The sequence below is a fragment of the Ovis aries genome, chromosome 3 (assembly GCF_016772045.2).
Source record: "Ovis aries strain OAR_USU_Benz2616 breed Rambouillet chromosome 3, ARS-UI_Ramb_v3.0, whole genome shotgun sequence".
Classification (NCBI taxonomy): Eukaryota; Metazoa; Chordata; class Mammalia; order Artiodactyla; family Bovidae; genus Ovis; species Ovis aries.
The window spans coordinates 114,059,307-114,085,819 of record NC_056056.1 but is presented as its reverse complement, the minus strand read 5'-3'; the positions used below and the strand labels follow the sequence as shown (position 1 = coordinate 114,085,819).

General features: G+C 35.7%; 1 protein-coding gene across 15 annotated transcripts in view; it reads right to left on the bottom strand.

Moving 5' to 3' along the window:
- NAV3 (neuron navigator 3) overlaps window positions 1-26,513 on the bottom strand; it is an 892,975-nt gene that overhangs the window by 65,829 nt on the left and 800,633 nt on the right. For 14 of the 15 annotated variants that reach the window (XM_060412470.1, XM_060412471.1, XM_004006210.5 and 11 more), the window contains 6 exons: window positions 24,985-25,026; window positions 23,357-23,517; window positions 17,485-17,673; window positions 15,044-15,096; window positions 9,772-9,795; window positions 6,970-7,047 (listed from right to left, as the gene is read on the bottom strand). In XM_060412470.1, coding sequence (XP_060268453.1) covers window positions 6,970-7,047; window positions 9,772-9,795; window positions 15,044-15,096; window positions 17,485-17,673; window positions 23,357-23,517; window positions 24,985-25,026 — 547 coding nt within the window. The remainder of the gene's footprint in view (window positions 1-6,969; window positions 7,048-9,771; window positions 9,796-15,043; window positions 15,097-17,484; window positions 17,674-23,356; window positions 23,518-24,984; window positions 25,027-26,513) is intronic. The other variant, XM_060412467.1, reaches the window with a different exon arrangement.

The following is a 26,513-nucleotide window of genomic DNA, read 5'->3' as shown; positions in this document are numbered from 1 at the left end:
CAAAGATAACCACTACTGTGACTTATGTGATAATTATGTTCTTGCCTCTGTTTTATAGAGTTTGGCCACCTGAACCTGAATCCCTAAAGACTATGTTTTAGCTTGGCCTATTTTGAAACTTTCCAAGTGGAATCACATGGCATGATTTTTTTGGTGTCGGTTTTCTTTTGCTTAACATCGTGTTTTCAGATTCATACATGTGGTGTGTTAGCAGGTGTTAGAATGTACTGTAAAGCACTGCTATATCTGATTTAAAATTTATTTGTCTATGGTGACCATTAGAGCTGATTCCAGTTTAAACTGTTAAAAATAATTCTGCTATGAAGATACAGTGGGTTATTAAATCCTAATGATAAAATTGCTTGCTTTCCTTTAAAATAGAAAAGCTTTGTTAATATTCACCAAAAGAAATGCAAGATTCTATATAACATCTAAAAGTTTCAAGCCTCTCAAATAACTGTAAGGTTTAGCTGTTGGACTGTGAGCCCTTGAATGTGCCGTTTTATAGAAAATTCGTTCATTTTACCATCTGAGCAATATATTGCTTATATGTAGTAGTTGTCAGTAAAGATAAAATGTTCACCATTAGAATGCCAAGTTTTAATCTTTAGAACATTGCTCTTTATTATTTATATAATTAATATAAATTAATTAATTTATAAGAACATAAAATTGGCTACAAAAGAGTATTTTCATTTGAGTCATTTTGTTCTCAATGAAAAGCAGGTTAAAAGTATGTTTATGAAGTGCTGCTTTAAGTTATGTCTCCTTGGCTTAATTTATCACAATAGCTTTGTTACTTTGAATATAATACAAGGTTAAATTTCTTACCAATTAGATTAACAGAAAGGCAGTACAATAAGTAAATAATGGAAGGAATTTCTACCAGTGATAATCTTTGTCACCTTATTGGAGCGAAAAGAGAATATAAGATCAGATTAAACTATAGGAAAATATATCTTATCTGAAAAACTTTATAAAATGATGACTTTAAAAAAACTGTGGATTTTTAGGGGGACTGTTAATCATAGTTTACAGGTTCTGAGTTTTCCCTTAGAAGCTGCATAATTTTCAAGTCAGAGTAAAATTGCATTAGTGTATTAAGGGCACATAGATATGTGAGAGACTTTATTTTTTGGGCTCCAAAATCACTGCAGATGGTGACTGCAGCCATGAAATTAAAAGACGCTTGCTCCTTGGAGGAAAAGCTATGACCAACTTAGGCAGTATAATAAAAAGCAGAGACATTACTTTGCCAACAAAGGTCTGTATAGTAAAAGCTATGGTTTCTCCAGTAGACACGTATGGATGGGAGAGTTGGACAATAAAGAAGGCTGACTGTCAAAGAATTGATGCTTTTGAACTGTGGTGCCGGAGTAGACTCTTGAGAGTCCCTTGGACTGCAAGGAGATCAAACCTTTCAATCGTAAATGAAATCAGTCCTGAATATTCATTGGAAGGACTGGTGCTGAAGCTGAAGCTCCAATATTTTGACCACCTGATGCGAAGAACTGACTCATAGAAAAGACCTTAATGCTGGGAAGGACTGAAGGCAGGAGGAGAAGGGGATGACAGAGGATGAGATGGTTGGATAGCATCATTGACTCCATGGACATGAGTTTAAGCAATCTCCAGGAGTTGGTGATGGACAGGGAAGCCTGGCGTGCTGCAGTCCATGGGGTTGCAAAGCGTCGGACATGACTGAGTGACTGAATTGAACTAACTGATTAATGAATATTCCCTGCTTGTGGGAAGGAAATAGGTAAAGTCTGTCAAGGAAATAAAATAAACAAGACTGAATATTAGTTAAGGGATAAATTTTTAATACGTACTGTCTTTAGTTTTGGAGTCACATAACATAATCTGAATACACATGTAAAGAATTGTGGTACTAAACAATAAGATGGAATATCATAGTTAAAAATGCCGGCAATTGCATTTGTTCACTCAGAATTCAACAACATCCCATCAATAAAATAAAAAATACTCTTTACATATATGTATATGGGGATAGATAGATAGGCAGCTAGGTATTTTATATACATGACTCTGAAACATCATAAAGATTTCATATATATAGATAAATATAAATATATATAATTATCCCTTCAGTGTTTGTCATTGTTAATTATGTGCAAACTATTTTTTCTTAAGCGAGATGCAGACAAACAAAAGTAACTGCCTGCTTATTTAAAAATATTAAATAGAGCAAAGAAATAGGGCACAATCCTAAGCAAAAATAAAACCTGAGAAATTTGGTTAAATGACTTATGTGCTGAAAGACAAAACACTTTCTTTGGTTGCACATTCATTCAGCAATATCTTTGAAAGCTAGTAGTAATAACTAGCCTTCGTGCCCATTTCCAGATTATCTAAGGGCTGACATTTGTAAGAAAATACGTTAAGACACACATAAGTGCATCCCACCTGGCCTGGCTTTAAGCAGCTGTGGGCGAGAGGTCAGGGGTAACTGGCTGTCTGTCTGATATGACCATTCGTTCCCGGGGGCCGTGGACTGTGGGGCTGCCGTTCAATGGTGGGTACTCGTTCAAAGAAAGCCAGGCAACAGTGCTGGCCCACATTGCTCCTCTCCTTCCTACAGACAACCTAATGGACACACGTCCAAAGAGAGGCTTCCCAGGGCTTTCTCAGCTCTGCTCAGAGACCTGCACAAATTGCTGGGTAGGCTCAGTGTACCTTCCACTGAACGTCGGTTATACTCTGCCAGATAAAGGAGATGAGATAGCCAAATGTATTTCTGACTTACCAGTGTCTCTTTCAACAAAGGGGAAAAAGACATTTTTGTAGAGAAGCAGATGTTTCCAATTTAAATATTAAAACACAGATTGCTGTGCAGACTCCATATAAATACAATAATGCCAGTTCCAAACATCTGATACACCAATTACAAAAAAAAAAAAAAATACCTCAAATTTAGGAAAAACATTTAAGTCCTGACAGAATTATTCATATATTAAGTAAACTGAATAGATCTTAAAATGACTACTAAATAAATAATAACAGTTAATGATATTTTCTATAGAACCAAACATTGCAACTTATATTTATAAATCATGGCTATTAGACTTCTATACAAAAATGGCCATTATAGTGATCTCATTTAACCAAAAAGTAAAGTTTACTTGTGGTTTGAATAAAATAATAAAAGACAGATCTCTAACTCCAAATAGGAAATGTAAACATTTTTCAACTTATATTGAAGCAATTCTACAGAAACTATTTTCAGTCTTATAATTAATTTTTATAAAAGTATATTAAAATGTATGCATATATATTACGTGCATCAACAGATGCTAACTCAGAGGTAATGAAGTAAAGAACACTCTGAATGAAATTCAAATGCAGCATTTCCTAGAACTGAGGAAAAACCAAGTGTTTTCTCAAGTAAATCCTTTGATGATTCATAATGGTGCACTGAATCTAAAGTGACATTTTAAACTAGATGCTAAAGATAATGAGTTCAGGACAGTTTGTACCTTATAAATAATTCAAATTTCTGAATGTGTAAAGGAGACTATATCCTTAAAAATACAAAGGGACATAAATATACAAGACTCCACCCTTAGTAATTATGAAACTATTAAATGTTTAAAATAGGATTGGCATTAAAATTATTTTATAAACATTGATGAACTCATCCACTTATACAAGATCTTCACTACTGCAATAGAGTTAAAGTGAATTTTGATAAACTGTTTTGTAAAAGAGTGGAAGATAATGTGTATCTTCATTACCTGAATCTCCTGACTTTTATCTTCTGACAGTTTCAGCAATACCTTTATCTGATGGTGAAAAACTTTAACAATGCCTATTACCACCAAATAAAAAAGGCACTAAATGGTGAAATAAGATAGAAATGTGCAAGAAATTAAAACCTAGACATCTCTTTTAAAAATTGTGATAGATCTTTAGGTGTTTTATCTTTTAACTTGAAATAACTGTAGATTCACAAGAAGTTTCAAGGAGAGTATAGAAAGGACTCCTGTACCCCTTTGCCCAGCTTGCCTCAATGGCTATGTTTTATCTAATCATAGTGTAATGTCATTTCTGGTACACATACGCGCACGCACACATGTAAAGAACCACCCTTCATCACCACCAAGCTCCCTCTAGTTTTATTCCCACCTCTCAGGAAAGAGGCGACCACCATTCCTAGACCCTGGCAATCTATACAATTTTGTCATTCGAGAATGTTGAATAAATGGAATTATATAGCATGTGACTTTAAAACTCAGACTTTTTTCACTCAGCTTAATGCACTTGAGATCCATCCAAGCTGCTGTGTGTATTAAAAGCTACTGTCCATGGTATGTATGTATTTATCAGAAGTTGTTTATCCATCGACCTATTAAAACATTTCCGTTATTTCCTATTTTTTCACTATTAAACAAAATAAAGGTTCTATGTGTGGGGTTTTGTGTGGGTCTGAGGTGATTTGAGAATATTCCTAAAATGTATTATGACATAAAACTAGAATAACATACGAAATAGGATTAAGCTCCCACCCATGTGTAAAATATACTACTACTGATAACACAGACATGGACAGGAAAGGCTGGAGACGTTTGGATAATTTTTCAAAGACTGCTGCTACTGCTGCTAAGTCACATCAGTCGTGTCCGACTCTGTGCGACCCCACAGACAGCAGCCCAACAGGCTCCTCTGACCCTGGGATTCTCCAGGCAAGAATACGGGAGTGGGTTGCCATTTCCTTCTCCATTTCAAAGACTAGCCCTTTTTAAACAAATTTATGTATTTGGCACCACTTTCTCTAATTTTGTGTTTCTTACTTTTATTTTTCTTTATTGCCCCTTAGGGAGACAAGATGGATTTTTTTTTTCCTTAATTGCCCCCTTCTTCCATGACCATTTTATTTTCACAGATATGCTGGATACCTGTTTATATCCTCTCTGTATATCTCTGCTTTAGGCATAAAAGAACACTTTTTTTTTTTTTAACTGTAAGAAGCTATATTCATGCTGTGAAGGTCATATCAATTCCCAGCTGAGGACACATACTCCATAGTCATGAAAACAAATCAATGAACACAGTGCGGCACGCATGACTTGAGAGAAGTGGTAGGTAGCCAAAGTCTCACATGTTTTTAAAATGTTTGTTACCTTTTGCAACAGTGGTGCTGAGCTGTTCTCCAGGACCGTCCTCCTATGTTAGAACTTGGTTCCTTCCGTCGGGGGGTGTGTGTGTGTAAGCCTCTGCAAATGTGTACTATATATATATATGTATTCATGAGTATATAGAAGAACAATGTTGAAAGGACACACAAGAAATCAATAACCGCAAATGGAACTGGGAGCCTCAGAGGGAAAAACAAATATATTTTGTTTTTATTAAATGCTTTTTAATTTTTTTATTAAAAATTTTTAATGCTTTAATTTAATGCTCTATTTAATTTTTTATTAAATGGTTTATACATGCTTATTTTATTTTTTGTTTTTCTTTTTTAATACAATATACATGGACATTTGTCACTTGGTACCCATGGGAGATTAGTTTCAGGACCAAAGTCCATGAATGCTCATGTATCTTAGTTGGCCCTCTGCATTTGAATTACATATTCAAGAGGTCAGCCAACCATGGACGGTGTATGGTTGAGCTCTGAACAACGTGGATTTGAACTAGGTGGGTCCATTTATATACAGATAATTTATGTGTGAATCCACTTACGTGAGGAGTTTAAAATATTTATGCATAAGTGGACCTGCACAGTTCAAACCTGTGTTGATCAAGGGTCAACTGTATTACTTTTTAAATGGAGATGGTATATATATCACTCTGTAAAAGCCCAAATTTCATTATGGATAGCAGTACTTTATTGATCCAATAACAAAGTATACAAGTCCATGCAAGAGACATTTACGAAAGAAAATAAAACTCTGAGTCATCATTCAAGACATTCGTATCTTTACTATCCGGGGCATAGGGTCGGTTACTGAGCCTTCCTCGTTGCAGGCAAACTTCTCTCGAAGTTAAAAAAAGATAAAATCCATTCAGATGCAGTGCTAAAGGGAACTCCTTGTGAGGGAACTAACTTGCACACTGCGGAAGGAAACTCTCTCTCATTGACATCATGCACAACGGGCCCACCCCTGCTCACTTTTGCTATGTCAGGCTTTGTTGAGATGGAAAACCTCAAGGCAGAGCAGAGCGTGGTAAGACAGTGAACAGGCCCAAAGCCACCCAGAGGGAGTGAGCAGATTGATGTTGAGCAAAGGTGTCAGGACACATGGCCAAACAGCAGGCGCTTCCTCACCCCTCCTCAGGACCAGGCACAATGCCGCACGCCCTCCTGGACGTCTGCATCTACTCTGAGTGCTCCCTGGCACACTGAAAGATCTTCAGTAAATGCTAATATCATTGGTAGTCTTTACCACCATCATTTTTGCTATCTTCGGCTCCTTAAACTATGAGAAGGCTACTAAGGTTTTTGAGAGAATGATAGCTCCTTTACAACATAGCTAAGATACCCAAATTCAGACCAATCTAATTTTTGAGAATTAATTGGATGCTTCATTAATGGTTCAATAAATTGTGCTGAAGGAGTCAGCGTGCATGAATCTTTTATCTTCCACGGTCAATCACTGTCAACCCCTCACTGCCTGTGGCTTAAGAAAGTCTTATGCATGGGGAATGATAAGAATAAGAAAAGAATGATAAGAAAAGAATGATAAGAATAAGAAAAGAAATAACCTTTCTAGATGTTACCAATGTTCCAACCTTACAAGAGACAAAAAGCCATTTTAACCACATTCTCATTCCTCATGAACTTGGATTTAAATGTTATGATTCAGTGTGCACAGTCCCCTGATTTAGAGACTTAAGTCTGTGTCATTTGGACATCTAATGTTTGTGAGCCTGTTACTAAAATTATCCCATTTACTATTTAAACATCTGTTTTAATATGTCAAAAAAAAATTAAAAGTGACTTACATTTGCTGAAAGTTGAGATGTGAGGGTGGCAACTTTTTCTTGTGATGCAACCAGCTCTCTCCGTAGTTTATGGATTTGCTGAATGTAATTTAAAAAATCAAATCAATAGGGTAATAGATTTAAAAGAAATAAATTTAAAAAAAGGAATTTAGTCCAAAAAAGCAAACACTATAATCAGTTCATTCAAATACCACTGTATCAGCACCAATTTCCAAAACTGGAAGAAATGCGAAAGCTGGCTACTGAGTAACAATTAAATGCCCCTTATAAGAAGAAAGGCAAGTGCCTACGTTCACAACTGAAGTTCGAATCGGCACATTAAAGGATGCTTTTTTGTTCGTTTGCCATTTGCTTCAATGCTTATTTGCCATTGCTATTTGAACCCAGAATCAGTTCACTCTGTCTACTGGTCCTTCTACCTCTGGAAATTTATGGTAATAAAAGCTTTTCTTTTTTAAAGTTAAATACACGTGTGTATTTTCTGGGTCTTTTTCTTTTTCTATCCATTTTTGTATGTTTATTTCCTATATTTTGATAAGTACTACTAATAATAAGCTGTAGAATATTCCTACAGTCACTGAAAGTTGGCTACAATCCAACATTTAATGATTCCATACTTGAAAATAATTTTATTGGCTGAAGTTTTCATTACTAACACTTAGAGAAGCCTTCTCAAATATTTATTACAATGTCATTTATTCAGTGAGCTACTATGAGCTCCGAGCAGAATCGCTTTATAGATTATCCACAGTTTGGAAAAAAGGGGAAAAGTCAGTAAGACTGTGTAAATGGCTAGATAAACCAATAACAAAAATATGCTAAAATGTTTTCTTTTTTTGGTTTACTCCATACTCAGGCTGTAGTCTACCCACCCATCTCCCCTCCCCGTCCCCCCACTTGCTCTGGTCATGGCCGTGCCGTGGTCCACAGAGTGCATCCCCTTAGCCGGGTCTGTGCTTTGTCTTCATGTCTCGTTAAATGGTGTTTTACCCTCATAGCAGTAAGTTGAATTGGTGTATCACTATGCAGCTACAGGAGAAGGCAATGGCAACCCACTCCAGTACTCTTGCCTGGAAAATCCCATGGACGGAGGAGCCTAGTAGGCTGCAGTCCATGGGGTCGCACAGAGTCGGACACGACTGAAGCGACTTGGCAGCAGTAGCAGCATACTCAAATAAATTAAACCAAAAAAAGGTGAGAGTATTTTTAAGTTTCAGTACTTTCCAGGGTTTAATCTGCATGTCTCATGATGCCATGAAATATAAACAGTGATAAGTAAGGTTAAAATGTTTACAAGAATCTAAAATAAGTTTACAAGTACACTTTTGGTCTCAAGGGATTTTAATTACTTAGATGCCAAACATTCTACTCTGATGATTCTCATTTCTTCAAAAACAAGTTGCTATTGTTGTAGTTGGACTTTCAAAACACTATCTTAGTTTGAAACAGCATTCTTGATACAGTCCATTAAGTGCTTATTTTTCCTACTCATTAGATTTTTGTAGAGAAGAAATGATGGTCAATATTCAAAGATTCTAAAAAAGAACGAAATTTTAAACTGGGAATAGAGACGGGGATATTAATATAATTTCAGCAGGTGTGATTCCATTTGACTCCCATACTTTAAAAAAAAGACACACCCAGATCCAAAGAGAATTTGGGTTCATTCAAATGATGATGACCACAAATAGCTCTAAGAGGCATCTATTTTCTTAAAACAGTACAAAGTCCAAAGAACACTTCTCAGATTAATATTCCCTATTACATGATTATATTTCCTTTAAAATTAAGAATACAAGAAACCTGAAACTAATATAAATCATTAAAGAAAATGATCCACTATGGGTATAAATAATTAAAGTGGAGGTGGATAACTGCTAATATGGCAAATAGATGTGGTACTTGTATGCCTTAGCTAAATAAATTACGATCAATGTAGGAAGCTTTGCCATGTCCCCATATATAAATACTTTAGGTTTTTCAAAATTGTATTTACTCTTTGGTCTAGCAATTATACAGATAAAATTGGCATAATTTACACTTTCTCAATATTTTTATTGTAATATATAGAGAGAGAATAAAAAAATTTACTGTAAATATTGTAAAGTAAAATAGTACAAACTTTACTCTAGAAGACAGATAAAATAAAACTTCAGAGGGAAGCGTTACTTTGCAAAGGCTATTGCCAATGCATTTTTCTTTGCTCAGGGTAAAACCAATCAAACAGTCATTAGCACATTGTGAATAAAGGCCTCATTAAAGTCCCTCTGCTCTCCTTGGAAGGACAACTTTCAAACAAAGGGAAAGAAAAAGAATGTTCTCTCCAGGTTGCAATCTGGTTTGCATGTGACTGTAACGAAGTGTGTGATTAGAAGAACACACTGCACCAGACATCAAGTGATCACAAGCAGAAAAGTACTGGGAGCAAACTGCATTGTGGAGGCCTAGTGCCTCAAACGTAATACTTGCCACAATCCTACGTGCTTAGTCTCAGCAGTGGGGGAAGAGACCACATATTTATTCAGACATCAAAGATTTTTAAGTGATTACTACTAGAGACAACTTAATAGATGCTGAGTTAAGACCTTAAGCTAGAATGTGAGAAGAGAGTTTGCTTCTAAAAACTTAAGTTTCACTTTCTTTTAAGAGGAAATATCCAAGACTATTGATCATTGCTGGGTCACCTCGATCAGCAGTGTTGGAGCTATGGATTGTATCACAGAGCCCTCTGGTGGTAGAACTATTCATTTCATCCTAAATGTAATTGAAAATAGTCAACTAAAAATGCTGCTGGGTTGTTACCTCTGAATGAGCCTTTTCTTCAGCCTGTAAAAAATAAAAGGAAAAAGAACTTAAATATAAATAATGAGTATTAATTCATTTCACAAGTATAAAAGAATATAATATACTGTGTAATTTAAAATGTTATTTTGGTCTAATGTAATAATAATAAAATATAAGATATTAAATAAATTAATAGTAAAAGTAGGAACTGTAGGACTGCAAATGATATTAATTTATATATAGACCATATTATATTTTGAAAACATAGGTTATTTGACTGATGGATATATACTGCGTCTTAAAATCTTTAAAAGTATAGAATTAAAAGATGGTGCTACCTTAAGATCCAGACAACAAATAATACAAACACAAGTTATAAAATTATATTTTTAAAAGGTGATTGCAGGAAAAAGTAACAGAGTAGATTTTTTTTTTTCATACAGATTTTAGGAAATTTGTACTCCATGAAATCATAGAGATTTTTAGCCAAGACCTAGCAGTTGGAATTTTATTCTGTGAATTATAAATCATAAAGAATGCCAAATACAACTACAGGAAAAACATTTACTTGTACTGACAACCACAGAAAATCAGCTCATTAGTTACTATTTTGTTGCCTTTTTCCTAATGGTCACTAAATAAGTATATTGGGCTGCAAGTCAGCAGAACAGTAAAACACCCAGTGGTGAAGTGGTGAAAAAAGTGGTTGGCAAACACAGGCTTTACAGATGCTGGAAACAAGCACTGCTGTAGGACCTCAAGGGGTGTTTTGGCCTCAGCTGTAGAAAACTCCTAGCTCTGTTTTTCTTCTTCTCACCAGGCTGCAAAAATGCCAGACAATGAGTTACATGTGCCATTATACATGGGAAGCTCCCTCAATCTGAAAAAAGCTGGAGAATGCATAATATTGCTGAACATTACAAGTCTTCACCGCCTTGAGCAGCTCGAAGAATGGAAAACAATCTCTTACCTCCTATTTCTCTTTTTGCGACACTTTCTGATTAACTGATGCAGAACTACCCGACCTACTTTTTAATTCTTTCATTTCTCCAGAAAACATAAAATGAAGCAAAGTAAAATAACTCTCAGGGTATTTTTTATGCATAAGCACCTCTTCTAAACAGGGTTTTGTTCTTTTATATATTTTCTCTAGTCTTAAAAATATGAATAGTCGTCCCGGGACTCGGGGCGCGGCCGGAAAGGCGGCCGCCCCCTCGCCCGTCACGCACCGCACGTTCGTGGGGCACCTGGTGCTAAACCATTCGTAGACGACCTGCTTCTGGGTCGGGGTTTCGTACGTAGCAGAGCAGCTCCCTCGCTGCGATCTATTGAAAGTCAGCCCTCGACACAAGGGTTTATCATTTTTCTTTTTTTTTTTTTAATTAAAAAAAAATATGAATAGTTAGTAAGATAACCCTGGGATAGATAGTAACAAGACCAGGAGATGACTGTGGCTCAGATCATGAACTCCTTATTGCCAAATTCAGACTTACATTGAAGAAAATAGGGAAAACCACTAGACCATTCAGGTATAACTTAAATCAAATCCCTTACGATTATATAGTGGAAGTGACAAATAGATTCAAGGAATTAGATCTGATAGACAGCGTGCCTGAAGAACTATGGATGGAGGTTTGCGGCATTCTAGAAGAAGTAGATCAAGACCATCCTCAAGAAAAAGAAAGGCAAAAAGGCAAAATGGTTGTCTGAGAGAGTCTTACAGATAGCTATGAAAAGAAGAGAAGTGAAAAGCAAAGGAGAAAAGGAAAGATATACCCATTTGAATGCAGAGTTCCAAAGAATAGCAAGGAGAGATAAGAAAGACTTCCTCAGTGATCAGTGCAAAGAAATAGAGGAAACCAATAGAATGGGAAAGACTAGAGATCTCTTCAAGAAAATTAGAGATACCAAGGGAACATTTCATGCAAAGATGGGCACAATAAAGGACATAAATGGCATGGACCTAATAGAAGCAGAAGATATTAAGAAGAGGAGGCAAGAATACACAGAAGAACTATACAAAAAAGATCTTCATGATCCAGATAACCACGGCGGTGTGATCACTTACCTAGAGCCAGACCTCCTGGAATGAGAACTCAAGTATGCCTTAGGAAGCATCACTACAAACAAAACTAGTGAAGGTGATGGAATTCCAGTTGAGCTATTTCAAATCCTAAAAGATGATGCTGTGAAAGTGCTACACTCAATGGGCCAGCAAATTTGGAAAACTCAGCAGTGGCCACAGGACAGGAAAAGTCAGTTTTCATTCCAGTCCCAAGCAAAGGCAATGCCAAAGAATGCTCAAACTGCCGCACAATTGCACTCATCTCATAGGCTAGTAAAGTAATGCTCAAAATTCTCCAAGCCAGGCTTCAGTGGTACATAAACCATGAACTTCCAGATGTTCAAGCTGGATTTAGAAAAGGCAGAGGAACAAGAGATCAAATTGCCAACATCCGCTGGATCATTGAAAAAGGAAGACAATTATGAGAAACATCTACTTCCGCTTTATTGACTATGCCAAAGCCTTTAACTGTGTGGATCACAACAAACTGTGGGAAGTTCTTCAAGAGATGGGAATACCAGACCACCTGACCTGCCTCCTGAGAAATCTGTATGCAGGTCAAGAAGCAATAGTTGCATCTGGACATGGAACAACAGGCTGGTTTCAAATCAGGAAAGGAGTACATCAAGGTTGTATGTTGTCACCCTGCTTATTTAACTTATATGCAGAGTACATCATGAGAAACGCTAGGCCAGATGAGGCACAACCTGGAATCAAGATTGCTGGGAGAAAATATCAATAACCTCAGATATGCAGATGACACCACCCTTATGGGAGAAAGCAAAGAGAAACAAAAAAACCTATTGATGAAAGTGAAAGAAGAGAGTGAAAAAGTTGACTTAAAACTCAACATTTAGAAAACTAAGATCACGGCATCTGGTCTCATCACTTCATGGCAAATAGATGGGGAAACAATGGAAACACTGACATACTATTTTGGGGGGCGCTCCAAAATCACTGAAGATGGTGACTGCAGCCATGAAATTAAAAGTCACTTGCTCCTTGGAAGAAAAGTTATGACCAACCTAGACAGCATATTAAAAAGCAGAGACATTACTTTGTCAACAAAGATCCATCTAGTCAAAGCTACAGTTTTTCCAGTAGTCATGTATGGATGTGAGAGTTGGACTATAAAGAAAGCTGAGTGCTAAAGAATTGATGCTTTTGAACTGTGTTGGAGAAGACTCTTGAGAGTCCCTTGGACTGCAAGGAGATCCAACCAGTCTATCCTAAAGGAAATTAGTCCTGAATATTCATTGGAGGGACTGATGCTAAAACCGAAACTTCTGAAACACCTGATGTGGTGAACTGACTCATTGGAAAAGACCCTGATGCTAAGAAAGATTGAAGGCGAAAGGAGAAGGGGACAACAGAGAATGAGATGGTTGGATGGCATCACCTACTCAATGGACATAAGTTTGAGTAAACTTCAGGAGTTCATAAGGGACAGGGAGGCATGGTGTGCTGCAGTCCACGGGATCGCAAAGAGTAGCACACGACTGAGTGACTGCACTGAACTGAATACTTAGTAAGACAGTGGTTATATAAAGAGTAGTTACCTAATAGAATCCCAAGAGCCTTTATAGCAAAACTGTTTTAAAAATAAACACTGACATAAAGCTTTAATGTTTTACATCTCAAATTTATTTTAAAGTTAAGTGAATCTTTAAGTAAAGATTCAGTATTTTAAAATTATAATAATTTCAAGGTTTCATATAGTTTGATTTTTGAATCAGACATATACTAGTATTTTAAGACAATTTCATAGACAGAGAGAAAGTTAGAAGTTGTTTGCCTTGACACATATGGTGTGATTAACCCTATTTGGTTTCCCTGGCATTTTGAATATTTCCTGCCAGTTTATTCTGTCCAAATCTTGCTTTAGGCTTTCTAGGATTATACAGACCTGAAGCTCAATAAGTAATCTGCATGTTTAAAAGAGCACTGTACATTATTTACAAAAATTGTATAAAAAGAAATTCATCAATTGTTATTATTAATCAAAAACCCTGAATAAGTTACATACACTAACTACATGAATAACTATTGCATATTAATTATATATATGTATATGCGTACTGTATAGAATCATTTCCTTGCTGACTTTTCAGAACTTTTTCTTTAATCTTTGCTTTCTTTCATATGCTTTGGTTAGCAATACTTGGTAGCTGTTACCATAAAGTGGAAGCAATGAGCCAGATTATTAATATTATATTTCTTTTGGTGGGTTAGGTATAGATTGATGATATATGATGAAATATGATTACTTCTTAGCATTAAATAATGGTTTTGAAGCTGGCTCAATGTCCTAAAGGATGGTAAACAGTATAAAACATCTTTCCTAAATAAAAATATATTAGATGTTTCTTTATTCTGCAAGCCTTTCTTGGTCATTCATTTATCCTTTCAAATTTATTAACCAAAAAATATTTGCTTTATTATTAGCTGCGTGTTAGGAAATATGCTGAAGGGATCCAGAAAGAACTAACTCAGCCCTCACTCTTATTAAATCAATACAAAGTAGATTAAAAGTACAAAACCAGTTCAATACAATTTTTAATGTACATGACTGAAGTGACTTAGCAGCAGCAGCAGAATGTTCAAGCCTCAGTGAGATTCATAAACTAAAATATACCTAGGATGAAGGAAGTATTCTGTAAAACATAACTCCCTGTAGACTAATTTTTAGAAAAGGATGAAATTATAGTAACTGGGCAGAAAACTTACACTTGTAAAAACAAAATATATTTCACACACTGGAAATATAAGTTGATATACTGGCATTTCTCTCTTAAGAAATTAAGTTTTAAAAATCACCCTCTTTAAGAAGATTTAGTTTAAAACCCCTTTAATACAATTTTCTCAAAAAATGAACTTAAAAAATAAAAAAAAAGAAAATGCAGAACATACCACAGAACAACTACCAGTCAGAGAACCAAACAAAGAAATGTGGTCAGTATGATAAAGTTATGATGGAGAACAGTACATGGTTTTAAGGGTTTTGAGTCATAAACCATCAGGTTTTATGAAGTTCAGTTTTTCATCCACTCACTGGTTACAAATACAAGTGTGTTATAGAAGAATTGGTAGAGTACCTGCCTCCTTACCGGATATGCAAGAGCTTAGAGTACACCTTTACGTCACTGTGGAACTTCTGTGTAAATGTCAACCTATTTAACAAAGGCTGGCAAAGGCAAAAGGTTTTTCATTACAGCCGACACTTACCGTGGAGTACAGAGAAGAAGTGCTGGAGACCAATGACAATGAAGAGCCATGAACTGAAGGGAGCAAAAAAGAACAAGAGGTAAAATAAGGGTGTCTGCTCAGAAGCACCAGGCCTTTACTGAAAAATGAAGAAGAGGCGGTTAAGGAAATAAAAATAACATAAGAGTCTGAGGACAAGCCTGCTGTCAATTTTTAGAGATCCAAATGTTCAGCCATGGAAAGGTCCCATACCTTTGCCCTAAAGTACTTCCTCTATCATCTACAGAGCAAAACTGACAAATGTAAGCCCTTCTAGTATGCCATGCACATATTTCAAAACAGAGTAAGCTCTCATGCAATAATTAACAGAAAATCAAGGACATCTTAAGTTACTATGAAAGTGTAAGCTTATAAAAAATTTTATGTATTTTATTCTATTTCATTTTTTATACAACAAAGGTTGATTTTCAGTATTTTTCTCCATATGCGTTCAGGGAAATAAATTATTTCAACATTATTTGTGATGAGCTTGTTATACTCATTTAAATGAAGTATGGTTTCTTCGTAATTTTGGTAATAGAAAAGTATGTATTTCAAGGGGGTGTCTCTTAGAAATTAAGAGTGGAAATTTTATACTGTCTTTTGGGGAGGTGTAGAAAAATATCATCTCGATCAGTTAACAGAATGATTTATTACTTCTGCAAGTCCAAGGTATTAAGCTCAAAGGAGGATGCAATTGTGCTTAATTATACTTGTAAAAAAGTTCTTGCTCTTTTCATTGTGGGATAATATATAGTTATTTCTGCCTACTCATCCATTAAAGAAACATCAGTTGAGTATACACAGTGTGACAGGCCCTTGCTAGATGCTGGGACTATAAAATTGAATGCCACAATTCTCAGAGCTCAAAAAAAAAAAAAGAAATATATGTAACTAAAAACAAAATCACAATGGGGCCATATCAATACTATTGAGAGCAGTGTACTGGCTTCTAAGAAAGCGCTGGGGGTGCTCACACCTGGTCTGGAGAGGTCTAGGAGAAGAGGCGGAATGATAATAAAGCGATGAATTTGAGAGCTATAAGGTCAGATTATTTATCCACATAAAGGAAGGTCAGAATTTCCAAGCATATAAACAGTATTCTCTCTGCCAGGGAAGCAACATAGAAAGCCATGAGCATGTTTAGGACATCATTTTTCCAGTATTTTTTTTTTTAATAAAAGGCCTATCTGTGAAGAGAGAGAGAACCATTTTAGAAATGCAATGACTTTACATTTCAGACTTGTTATATTTTGCCTACATCTGCAGCTATCAGGAGGCTCTCAGGGTAGAATTCACTATCTGTCACAGTGAATTCAGTGCTTTGGTTAATATCCCAAAAGGCAGTGGCAACTGCGGTCAACTGATTTAGTAATCACGTGGTAAATAAACATACTACAGCGATGACCTGAAGACCATCAATTTTCACAGCTGCCTCAATTTTAGTCAGAAGGTGTTTTAAATAAGAAGGTAGGAAGGGGAAAAAGAAAGGAACAGAATTGCTCTTTACTGTGTTTTCATCCTTAGAAATTACAAACGCAGAAATCGGACGCAACAAAGTTATGAAACTTTCTCAAGTTTATACCACAAACAGAGAGATGACCGGTATGTTTCAAGATCGAGTCTTCTCTGTTATAAAAACTGACCGAGGCCCAGGATAGTATAGCTGACTGCCTCTAATTTTATTCTAAGCAATTTGGACTTCTATGTTTACCTTTGTTTTATTCTTAACGAAAAGTGCTTTATAAAATGTATGTCACAATTTTCCTTTGTGAGCATTTAAAAATCATTCACTAAATCAAAGAGGAAAATCTCTCAAATATTATTATCAAATTTGACACTTGGGGTTATACACTTTAGAAAATTATATACATTCGAAAATCAAGCCTCCTGAGTTTTTCAAAGAGTATTTGTTATACAATGTTCACGTAGAATTTTACAACTATAAAGACATTTATTAGGTCAGGTGAGAATTTTAGTGTAACAGATAAAGGAAATATAACTTATAAAGCAAAATGCAGGTGCACTATGAATTCTTAAACGATATGATAATAAAAACTAACACCAGAGAGAGTTTCTGAGAATAAAAGTTGGCACCATGTGGTTGTTTCACATGAGAATTTTTTCTGGTTTAGTATCTTTTATGGTTTTTAATCAATGTGTCAAATGAAACATTCACTTTTATATTCGGCAAACCAAAGCAACTAGTCTCTAAAATTGCCCAGGTTTGTGTAGGAGAACACCAGATTTATTCTGAACTGTTCTATAGCCAAGTATTAATCTAAACTATTTCTGTCATATTTCCAAACGCATAAAGAAACAGAAGGTAATATAGACTAAAACATCTTCAAGTTTCAGGGCTCCGATATGATAGCTTTCAGGTCTGAGTTAGCCAGCTTCATCCTTATTTCCCCCATGCCTACCTTCTTCCATGCTGTCCCTGAATGAGCCTGAATGACTGATGGCCCGTGGCCTCTCCTCCAGAGACGTGGCGCTCCCACAAAGCTGGGAGTCGTCATAGAGATCGAAGGACGAGTCTTGGGCTGGGATGCTGTTTGAGCGCATCATGCTGGGCCCAGGAAGGTTAAACTGAGAAAGATTGGTTGGGCTCACTGAAAAACAAAGTGTACACAGCCCATTATTCTGGGGCTTGGAAGTTGCCTCTGAAATTTTCAATAGCAGTTACAGAGGAGTCCCTCTTTTCTCTAGCACTTTCACGGCAAGCAGTATGTCAATTTCTAAAGCAATATTAAACAAAACCATCAAGTCACCTCTACTGTTTTTTCCTAGAAATGATATGGTATTTCCTGCTGCCCATTATGAAGAAAAAAATTGTCTTCCTAGAGTCTGGACATTTATTTTTCGAGAAAAAGAAATCTAAATTTTCTAAGAAAACGTGTAGGAAGCTTCCAACCAAAGACTTTCAGTCAGTTTGAGTTCTAAAATTTTGTCAGTTCATAATCAGAACCATCACTATTATCAGAGTTAGGTTATAATAAAGAAAAATTAAAATGAAATATAATGTAAGGTACATGGTTATCCATAGGTCATTGTGATGTTAATCATTTAAAACTACTTTCCATTGTATCTAAGATGAGAATGTCACAGTGAGACTGTCAAAAGTCACAAACTTGTATTTCTCAAGCAATACCTTAAATCTGTAATTTGAAACATGAATTTATTTACCCAGTGCCTACTGCCAAATAGTCCTAATAACATTCAAGTTTTTAGGCCAACTGATTGTCATTAAAGAAATATGTGGTTGACTGAACAGGAAAACAATATTCTTGGAGAATCTATGTCTTTGGCTTAGAACTGGTCTGATGAAATTTCAAAACATGCTATTTTTTTTTCTTTGACATAGGCACTACATTTCTTAAAGTAATTGCTGAATCTCAGAACAATGTAAAATTTGGGACATATATACTATGAGATAACTTTAGAAGACTGTCTCCTATTTGCCAGGTACTCTGCTGGATATTTCACAGGTATTAAGGAATCTGATAGAGCTAGTTGTGAATTCAAGTAAAATAAGACCAAGAAAAGTAACTTAAGACTTAGAATTATATCTATGTGTGCATATGTGACATATAACAATGAAAGAAAGAAACTTTGGATTTGCAAAGTCCCCAACCCACTGGAAGAGGGGAAGAAAGGGTGGAAGAGGGTGGGGGAGAAAGAAAGAAGAGTGAGAGAGTAAAAGTTAAAGAAAGACCTTTCAGGCACATTCCTTCAGTCAGCAGTGACAAGTCAATGATTGCTAAAGACAACCAACAGATACCCCAGAGGACATTCTAGAGTTGAGTGCGTGTGTTTAAGGTGTCTGGACTGGAGTAAATCTTACTATCATGGGTTCACAGTATGAACTGACTTTTTGCTAAATGAATGAGGTACTGAACACATTTGCAAGTGCATCATTTTAATACATACATATATAGAGAGAGGTTAGAAACACACTTCATTCACTGACTTTATGCAAATTCTTACAAAATGGTTGCAGATATATCCAGGTGAAGTCTCCTTATACAATTTCAAAACATAACATTTAGCTCATTCAAAATGAAATAGTAATGAGGACTAGGACAGATTTTAAAAGGAATGGTTTGGAGTGAGGAGGATGGGACGCATTGAGAGAGTAGCACTACCATGAGTAAAATAGCTAGCCAGGGGAAAGCCGCTGTAGAGGGGAAAACTCAGCTCAGTGCTCCGTGGTGACCTGGAGGGGCGGGAAGGGGTGACTAGGAGGAAGGCTCAAGAGGGAGGGGTGCATGGACACATATAATCGACTCACTTTGCTGTAGAGCAGAAACTCACACAGCGTTATAAAGCAATTACACTCTGATTTTTTTAAAAAATGACATAAGGACAGTAGCTAGCTTTGGGGGAAGGTATGGATTGTGGCTGGGTTGCTAGATGGTGGAAGAGAATTTCTGAGGTGTTGAGAATGTCCTGTCTTGACCAGAATGAGAGCTGCATGCATGTTCACTTGGAAATACTCATTAAACTGTGCTTTATATTTTAAAAATAAAAGGAACAGTGGGTATTTATAAGCATTTCTGATAGGTTCTCCATTGGAAATATATTCATTCTATTTAAGAATGTTCAATTAAGTTAAATCTATGGCAGGTTTGCTTTGTTGTTAGTGTGGTTGAGTAGAAAGATCAATAAAGCAAGATCTCTGGCTTCAAGAGTGACCTCTAGAGGAGGTGATTGAAAGGTAGACAACATAAGAGAGTCAGAGGAAGGCTATGTAATAGGAGTCAAAAGTATGATGGACAGAGAATTTCTGTAATGGGACACAAATCAGTACAGGGCATCTAGTGGTAGCTTTGATTTCCACTTGCTTTAGGCAAATATTTCCATATCTACCCTTCAGTTTCTTCGTAAATTAAAAAAAAAAAAAAAGAGAATAAATGGCCTCTAAGATCCATTTAAAGCCACATGTAAACATTTCTAATAAGCGAGATGTAGGTGTGACAAGATGTTATGGAAAAAGAGGGCTACTGGCTTTGCCTTAAATTGTATATCATACTAACGTCACTGTTTTTTATTAAATTTATGTAAATTTGTGTTGATCTGAGAAGAACAGGAACTGACAAAAAGATGGAGTGGGTTTTTATTTATTTATTTTTATTATTTTTTTCATTTGGAGTGGGTTTTTAAATACAGCAAATGACTCCAGATTTTGCTGCCGTAGACATATTAGCTAATGAGTTCATGATATTTTTCTAATAAAAGCTGTCATATGCAACTTACTTTTATTTTGTAAAATTTGGGAGTATAAGTAGGAACTAGGTGGAGATTCATAAAATGTTTACTTGATCATTTAAAGAACTTTAAAAGTGGACTATATCTAGATATAGGTAGTTTGTCATTAGTGGATTTAGAGAAGCTAGAGCTGTCACAGGAACTTGCATAACAGATCCACAATTGAATCAGAGGTAGGCTTCTTCTAACTGTGAGATTCTACTCTTCCTTGAGTATAGAAGAAAAAGCTTAAGCCTGAATGGCTTAAGGATGAATATGGAGAGGGACTAGAAGGGCATTCAAGGTGTAGGGACTCTAGGGAGTAAATGCAAAGAAACTTCCCATACAAAGGTGTTTAAACATCATTCTAGGCAAAAGTGAAAGTGAAAGTCACTCAATCCTTTCTGACTCTTTGCGACCCCATGGGCAGTAGCCTGCCAGGCTCCTCTGTCCATGGAATTCTCCAGGCCAGAATACTGGTGTGGGTAGCCATTCCCTTCTCCAGGGATTGAAGCCAGGTCTCTTGCATTGTAGACGGATTCTTTACCGTCTGAGCCCATCAAATACGTAGACTTTGAAACGGACACGTTGATAGTAATGCTTCTACATGGTAACCCTTGAGGCAAGGTGAAAAAGAATCTGAGCAACTGTCATCACCCATTGGACTATGACAATGTCTCACTAGGTTATGGGATGCTTCACAAGGACTGTGACCGAGAGTAAATAAAATTGCATCCAATAATAATTAGTTTATGTCAGTTATATTCTGTAATGCTTTCTTGGAGAGGAATGATTTCTATTATAACTATCATGTCAGAAACCATATACGAACCTGAGCTGACTTCAGCAGTAGCTCACAGTAGTCTACTAATAATGACATAATAGTAGCGACCTTAAATTTCTAATGTTTACTTTTTATATGTGATCTTTACAGTAACATTTCCAAAAATTTTATATACAATATTAATATTTTTAGTGGGTAAGAATAAAAAGCATGGTTAATGCAACTCTTGAGTGTTTGTAATAATCACTTAGTGATTATTCAAAAAATGATCAAATTGAAAACAAGTGATTACTAAAGTAAAATGTAGAACAATGCTACCCATACTCAAGTTACAGTGTTGCATTTGACATATTTTTAAAATTTAATAATACAGTGATTATTAAATCACTTATGACTGCATTTTAATAGTGTCTGCTCTCTTGCCTAATAAATGTAAGTTCCAGTGGTCTGGAAACACAACCAAAAGTCTTCAACAGCAATTTTCATGGTTTTGAAACTAGTTTTTTTTTTTACTCTTGTAAAGTAATACAGCATATCTGATATGAACCCACATACCCACTTATAAAATACGGGGACGCACATAAAAGTGTGTGGATATGTATGGGCAGATCTTTCTTCATAAGTCCCAGTGGGTGAACACTTGGAGCGGTATGAAAGTAGAGATAGTAAGATCTATTTGAAACCTACTGCAACTCTCTGCTAGTGTAAGACATCTCTTTCCAATAAACATGATGATGTAGCGGAGTCTACCAAGTCTGACACTCTGTCTCTCGTCTCTTCGTACATGCTACTCATTCCTTACAATGTAACCCAGGTATTGGGAACCTATTTAACAGGTGAGAAAACTGAAGTAAAATGACTGCTAATATCAGACACAGTAAATAGCAAGTTTCTTCCTTCTCAAAAAAAAAAAATGGGATCAACTGAATCAGAATAATAACAATGGAAAAATAATGGAGTAAGGATTCATATACTCAGATTAATGTCAATTAATGAAAAGATTGACAGGAGGGAGCCATGAGATACCCAGCAAATTCAGCAAACTAGGTGACATGGGTTTGATTTCAATATTGTACAATATCAGATTTTGTTTCATATGTCTGTGACTCTACAAAAACATTTCCATTTCAGTTTTTGAAGTCAAAGTTTTAAGCTTCCTGTTGCGTTTTATAACTACAACCCAAAGTAAAAGTTTTACCATCCTTCGCCATTATGAGACAAAGAAATCTCATCACTGTGCAGGTTCATCAATAAAAACTTGGTGTTGGATGTATATTCACTAGTACGTTCAGAACAATAACCTAAATAACTGTTTTTCATTGTCATAATCTCTAGTCTCTATAGCAGAACAGTTATAATAGAAGAGAAAAAGCCTTGACTATCCCAACAGGGGGGAAAGTTGAAAAGTCCAAATTATTAAAGAATTTGGACATTCTGTTGGTCTATTGCTACACAAAAATCCTCAAGTGAAAAAAATAATGCGACTATTTTACACATGACTTTATAGAAGAGACATTAATTTTAAAAGCAATGGATCTGTTCAATGATAACTGGCATATTTAGGCCTTCATTATTTTGTCACTTTCCCTTGTGTTTGCTGTGATATTTGTGCAAATGATTTTATATTTTGTAAAAGTTATGCTAAACACAAAGTAATCCAGTGTTTCAAATAATCATTTCTTTTCATTGCCTTCATCCAAAAATGTTCACAGATTCCTTAATAGGAATTCTCATATGCATTTTAAGGAGAGTTTTAACTTTAAAATGGAGATGTGACTATGGAGTCATGGAATGATATTTTTTCTTCTTAACTATTTCTATTTTCTTTTTTTCTACAAAATGATAATTAATTTTCTTATAAGGATTAAAACATTTAAACAGAGAAGAAGGAGGGGTTTTACTGGTTTCTAAGAGGACTCTGAGAAAACTCCTAGGCTTAAGGTCAGGTGTTCTGGCATCAGTTACTACCTCTGCCCCTTAAGATTGCTGATTTTGTTTTTTTAATTAAAAAAAAAAATCTCTTTTGCCTCTGGATCTTAGGATATAAAATAACAACAGTATTAACTATGTCAACTGGTTGTCATGAGAAATAAACTGCATAATGCTTGGGAATTATTTTGGGGATTGTGAACGTACAAATAAAAGGTAATGTTAAGGTGTCTATCTCCTGTTTAAATGAGCAATCCTTGTGAACATATGCCAGGGTTCCTGGAGAGTAGGTGGTAAACGGAACAAGATGAAACTGATGGTTTAGAAGATTTTACCTAAGTTGGAAAAGTGATATTTTCCTGTTGCAGAAGATGACATGGCAGAAGGGGACACCAGGGGTGACTGGTTGCCGGTATCCTGCAGCCCTCCAGTAGAATGGGAGCGTAACCACTCTTTGCCTTCCTCTTGGTTGGCCTGCCGAGACGATGGGGTGTATCTGCAAAACAGCACAGCTAAGACACTTCAGCACATCTGCAAGGGCAAGGCAATATCAGGACAAGGAAACAATTGAGAGGAGCTTACTATTCAGACTGAACAACATTCTCAAACAGACTGAATTTAATTATAATTGCTTAGTTCTTCCAGATGATTTGACACCATCTGTTTGAATCTCACAGGAAAAAAATAAATAAAGGATTTTGAAAAGAAAATTACATTCCTGTGAGATATGTGGTTGAAAATCATAAGCAATGAGCAGACAGCCAGGTTAATTGAGAAGGGCACAAAAGCATGGTGTTTAGAAGGGTGTGAAGAGGGCGAAAACACAAAGTAAATATGGTAGACAGTAGCTGGCCAGAAGCCAAAGGAACGGATGGATGGGCACAATAAGACACAGGAAACAGAACACAAACTGCCAGATCTTTTTTAAAGGAAAGGGAAAACATTTATTTGGTTAAAAATGCCACTTGACACCATGTCTGGATTTTTTTAAAATATGGAAAGAGAAATAAGCTCCCTTTATTGGAATACATTTCTGGAACAAAATCTTAAAATGGAATATTTGCAAACTGCTTGCTCTTGCTAAGAAACTGGAGAGAAGGAGGATAACAGATAAAGATCTAATAGGCCAGTATTCACTTTCGCCAGCGTAAGTAAATTCTTAGTTCCAAATAGCAGTCAACCTATCATGTTCGTATAGTGTCATACCTCTAGTAATAGTTTATTCCATGTCTTCCCATTAGATAGAAGTGTACAGTAAAAGATGGCCATGTATTAAATTTTCATTTTATATTTTTTATGAACTTAAGAATCCCGGGAACGGGGGAGCCTGGTGGGCTGCCACCTATGGGGTCGCACAGAGTCGGAAACGACTGAAGTGATTTAGCAGCAGCAATAATTATTTTTATATTATTATGTAATATTAGACTAACTTTTCTCTGTACTGCTTTGATAGATATCAGCACTTCTGAAAAACAGAAAAAAAAGCTCTTCTAAATTTTTACCAAAAGGTTTTCTTAAAAATTATCCCTTAATTACACTATTTGTCCTCTGATGATGAAAATAACCGTTCTTTGATTCAAATTAGAGTATCCTTCAACCTTTCAACATTAATTGGCTACAGGTGCAGACTATAGGGGTCGAGGCATATGCCTCCAAGATACAAACACTAGGGAAACTGATTTTATTCTTCAGAAGTGAGTCCTGAATTCTATTAAAATTGCTGCCCCCCAAATAATGTATTTTTCATCACATTTAAATTACTGAGTTTTGGCCTCTACCAACTTCTACCTGAGGGCCATCTCACCAACTCCTCAGGCCAGAGAAAACATCAGGATTAAGAGTGAGTTGATCTTTGATGTCAGGTGCTTCTTTGCAAACAAAGAAAGAAAGAGGTAGAGAGACAGCACACAAAGTTTACATAACAACAGAGAAAGGCAGCAATTGTGCTGAGAGAAATATATACCTTAGTCCCTTTTTGGGTAGTGTATTTCTGTCAAGCTGCATGCTGTTAAAACAAAGAAAACCCCTAAGGACATAATGTAAAAAAAACCCTCCAAATTATACATCCAACATAAATGACTCTATTTGAAATCTGTTACACAAAATAAGGTTTTCTTTTTTGTAAAAACATGTTTAATGCTTAACTCATTGGAAAATGCCAACCAAAGGACACTGGATTTCACGTTGTAACACATTCAATGATAACTTAGTGACAGGTCTATTTGAAGATAGATTAAGTTATGTATTAACATACTTCTCCTCTAGATTCTATTTACCTAGTGTTACGGTAGGTTTCCCTTCCCCATGCAAACGACTAGATTTCTGCTATGATTTCACACCTAAGAGAATCATAGAGGAGGAATGAGAAAGACCTCTGCCTAAGTTAAAGTGGCATGCTCCAACAGAGAGAGATGTAATAAATCCCCTTTCAATACTTATTTTTTGTATTTAGATGATCTTTAGTAAAAATAAAGGCAGATATATTCCTATTCACAGAAAAAGAAGAGAAATATATAACTGCTTGAAATGTAATCCTTCTAGCATCGTTTATGTAAATATTTTAATACAATTAAACTATGCTACCTTTTCAAATTATAAATTGGATGTTTAAAAGGCTATGAGTTTTCAGTGTCTATTTTAAACAATTATCAATTGGTCCTAAAAAGGGAAGAAAGAATGTGTCTGGAGAAAATGAGAAGTGGCCTCCCTAAAAATAGAGGAAAGGGTGTCAAGAATTAAGTGGGATGAGTCTAGGAATTTCTGTTATAATCTCTGGCATATGGATAACCAAATAATAAAATTAATTTGGATTTTCAGGATGATATCTGTTTCATTAAACTTCAAATGGTCAAAACTGAATACACAGGATATGTACATGAGGATGATATAACATGGATGCCAACACAATGACTGGAAATTTAATCACTAAAAATCAAAGCTAAAATGTTTTCTTCTATGGGTTCTCCATTAATTAGCACTGCAATAGAAACCATCCAAAGACATCATCTTCTTTTACTTTATGTACTGGGAATGTCCACATGGGGTAATCACACAACTATGTAGAAGCCAATTCTAGTATGTATCTTGACTCTAGATGTAGTCTTAGTACATCTGTATTTTTAGTACAACAGAAAGGAATCATTCTGAACAACTACAAGAGTACTCTAAATATATACTGCAACATGCTGAAGCATCGATAGCATCGTAAGCTATTTTAAAGATCATCTCTTTCATATGCATGAATTTACTAAACTTCAACATCACAGAGAACAGCGAAAATAGGCATGGTTTTGCCCATGTTATTTACTGTGTAAACATTATATGTTTGTATTGTACAGAGAATTTAATGAAAGGAAAATCAGAAAATAAGTTTACCAATATAAGTTCAAATTTTCAGTAGAAATATCTGTTTGAATCTGGATATTAATGATTTTATAATATAGATACTTTTCACAAATGCTGAAAGGCTAAAAACTCTTATGCCTCCAAGAG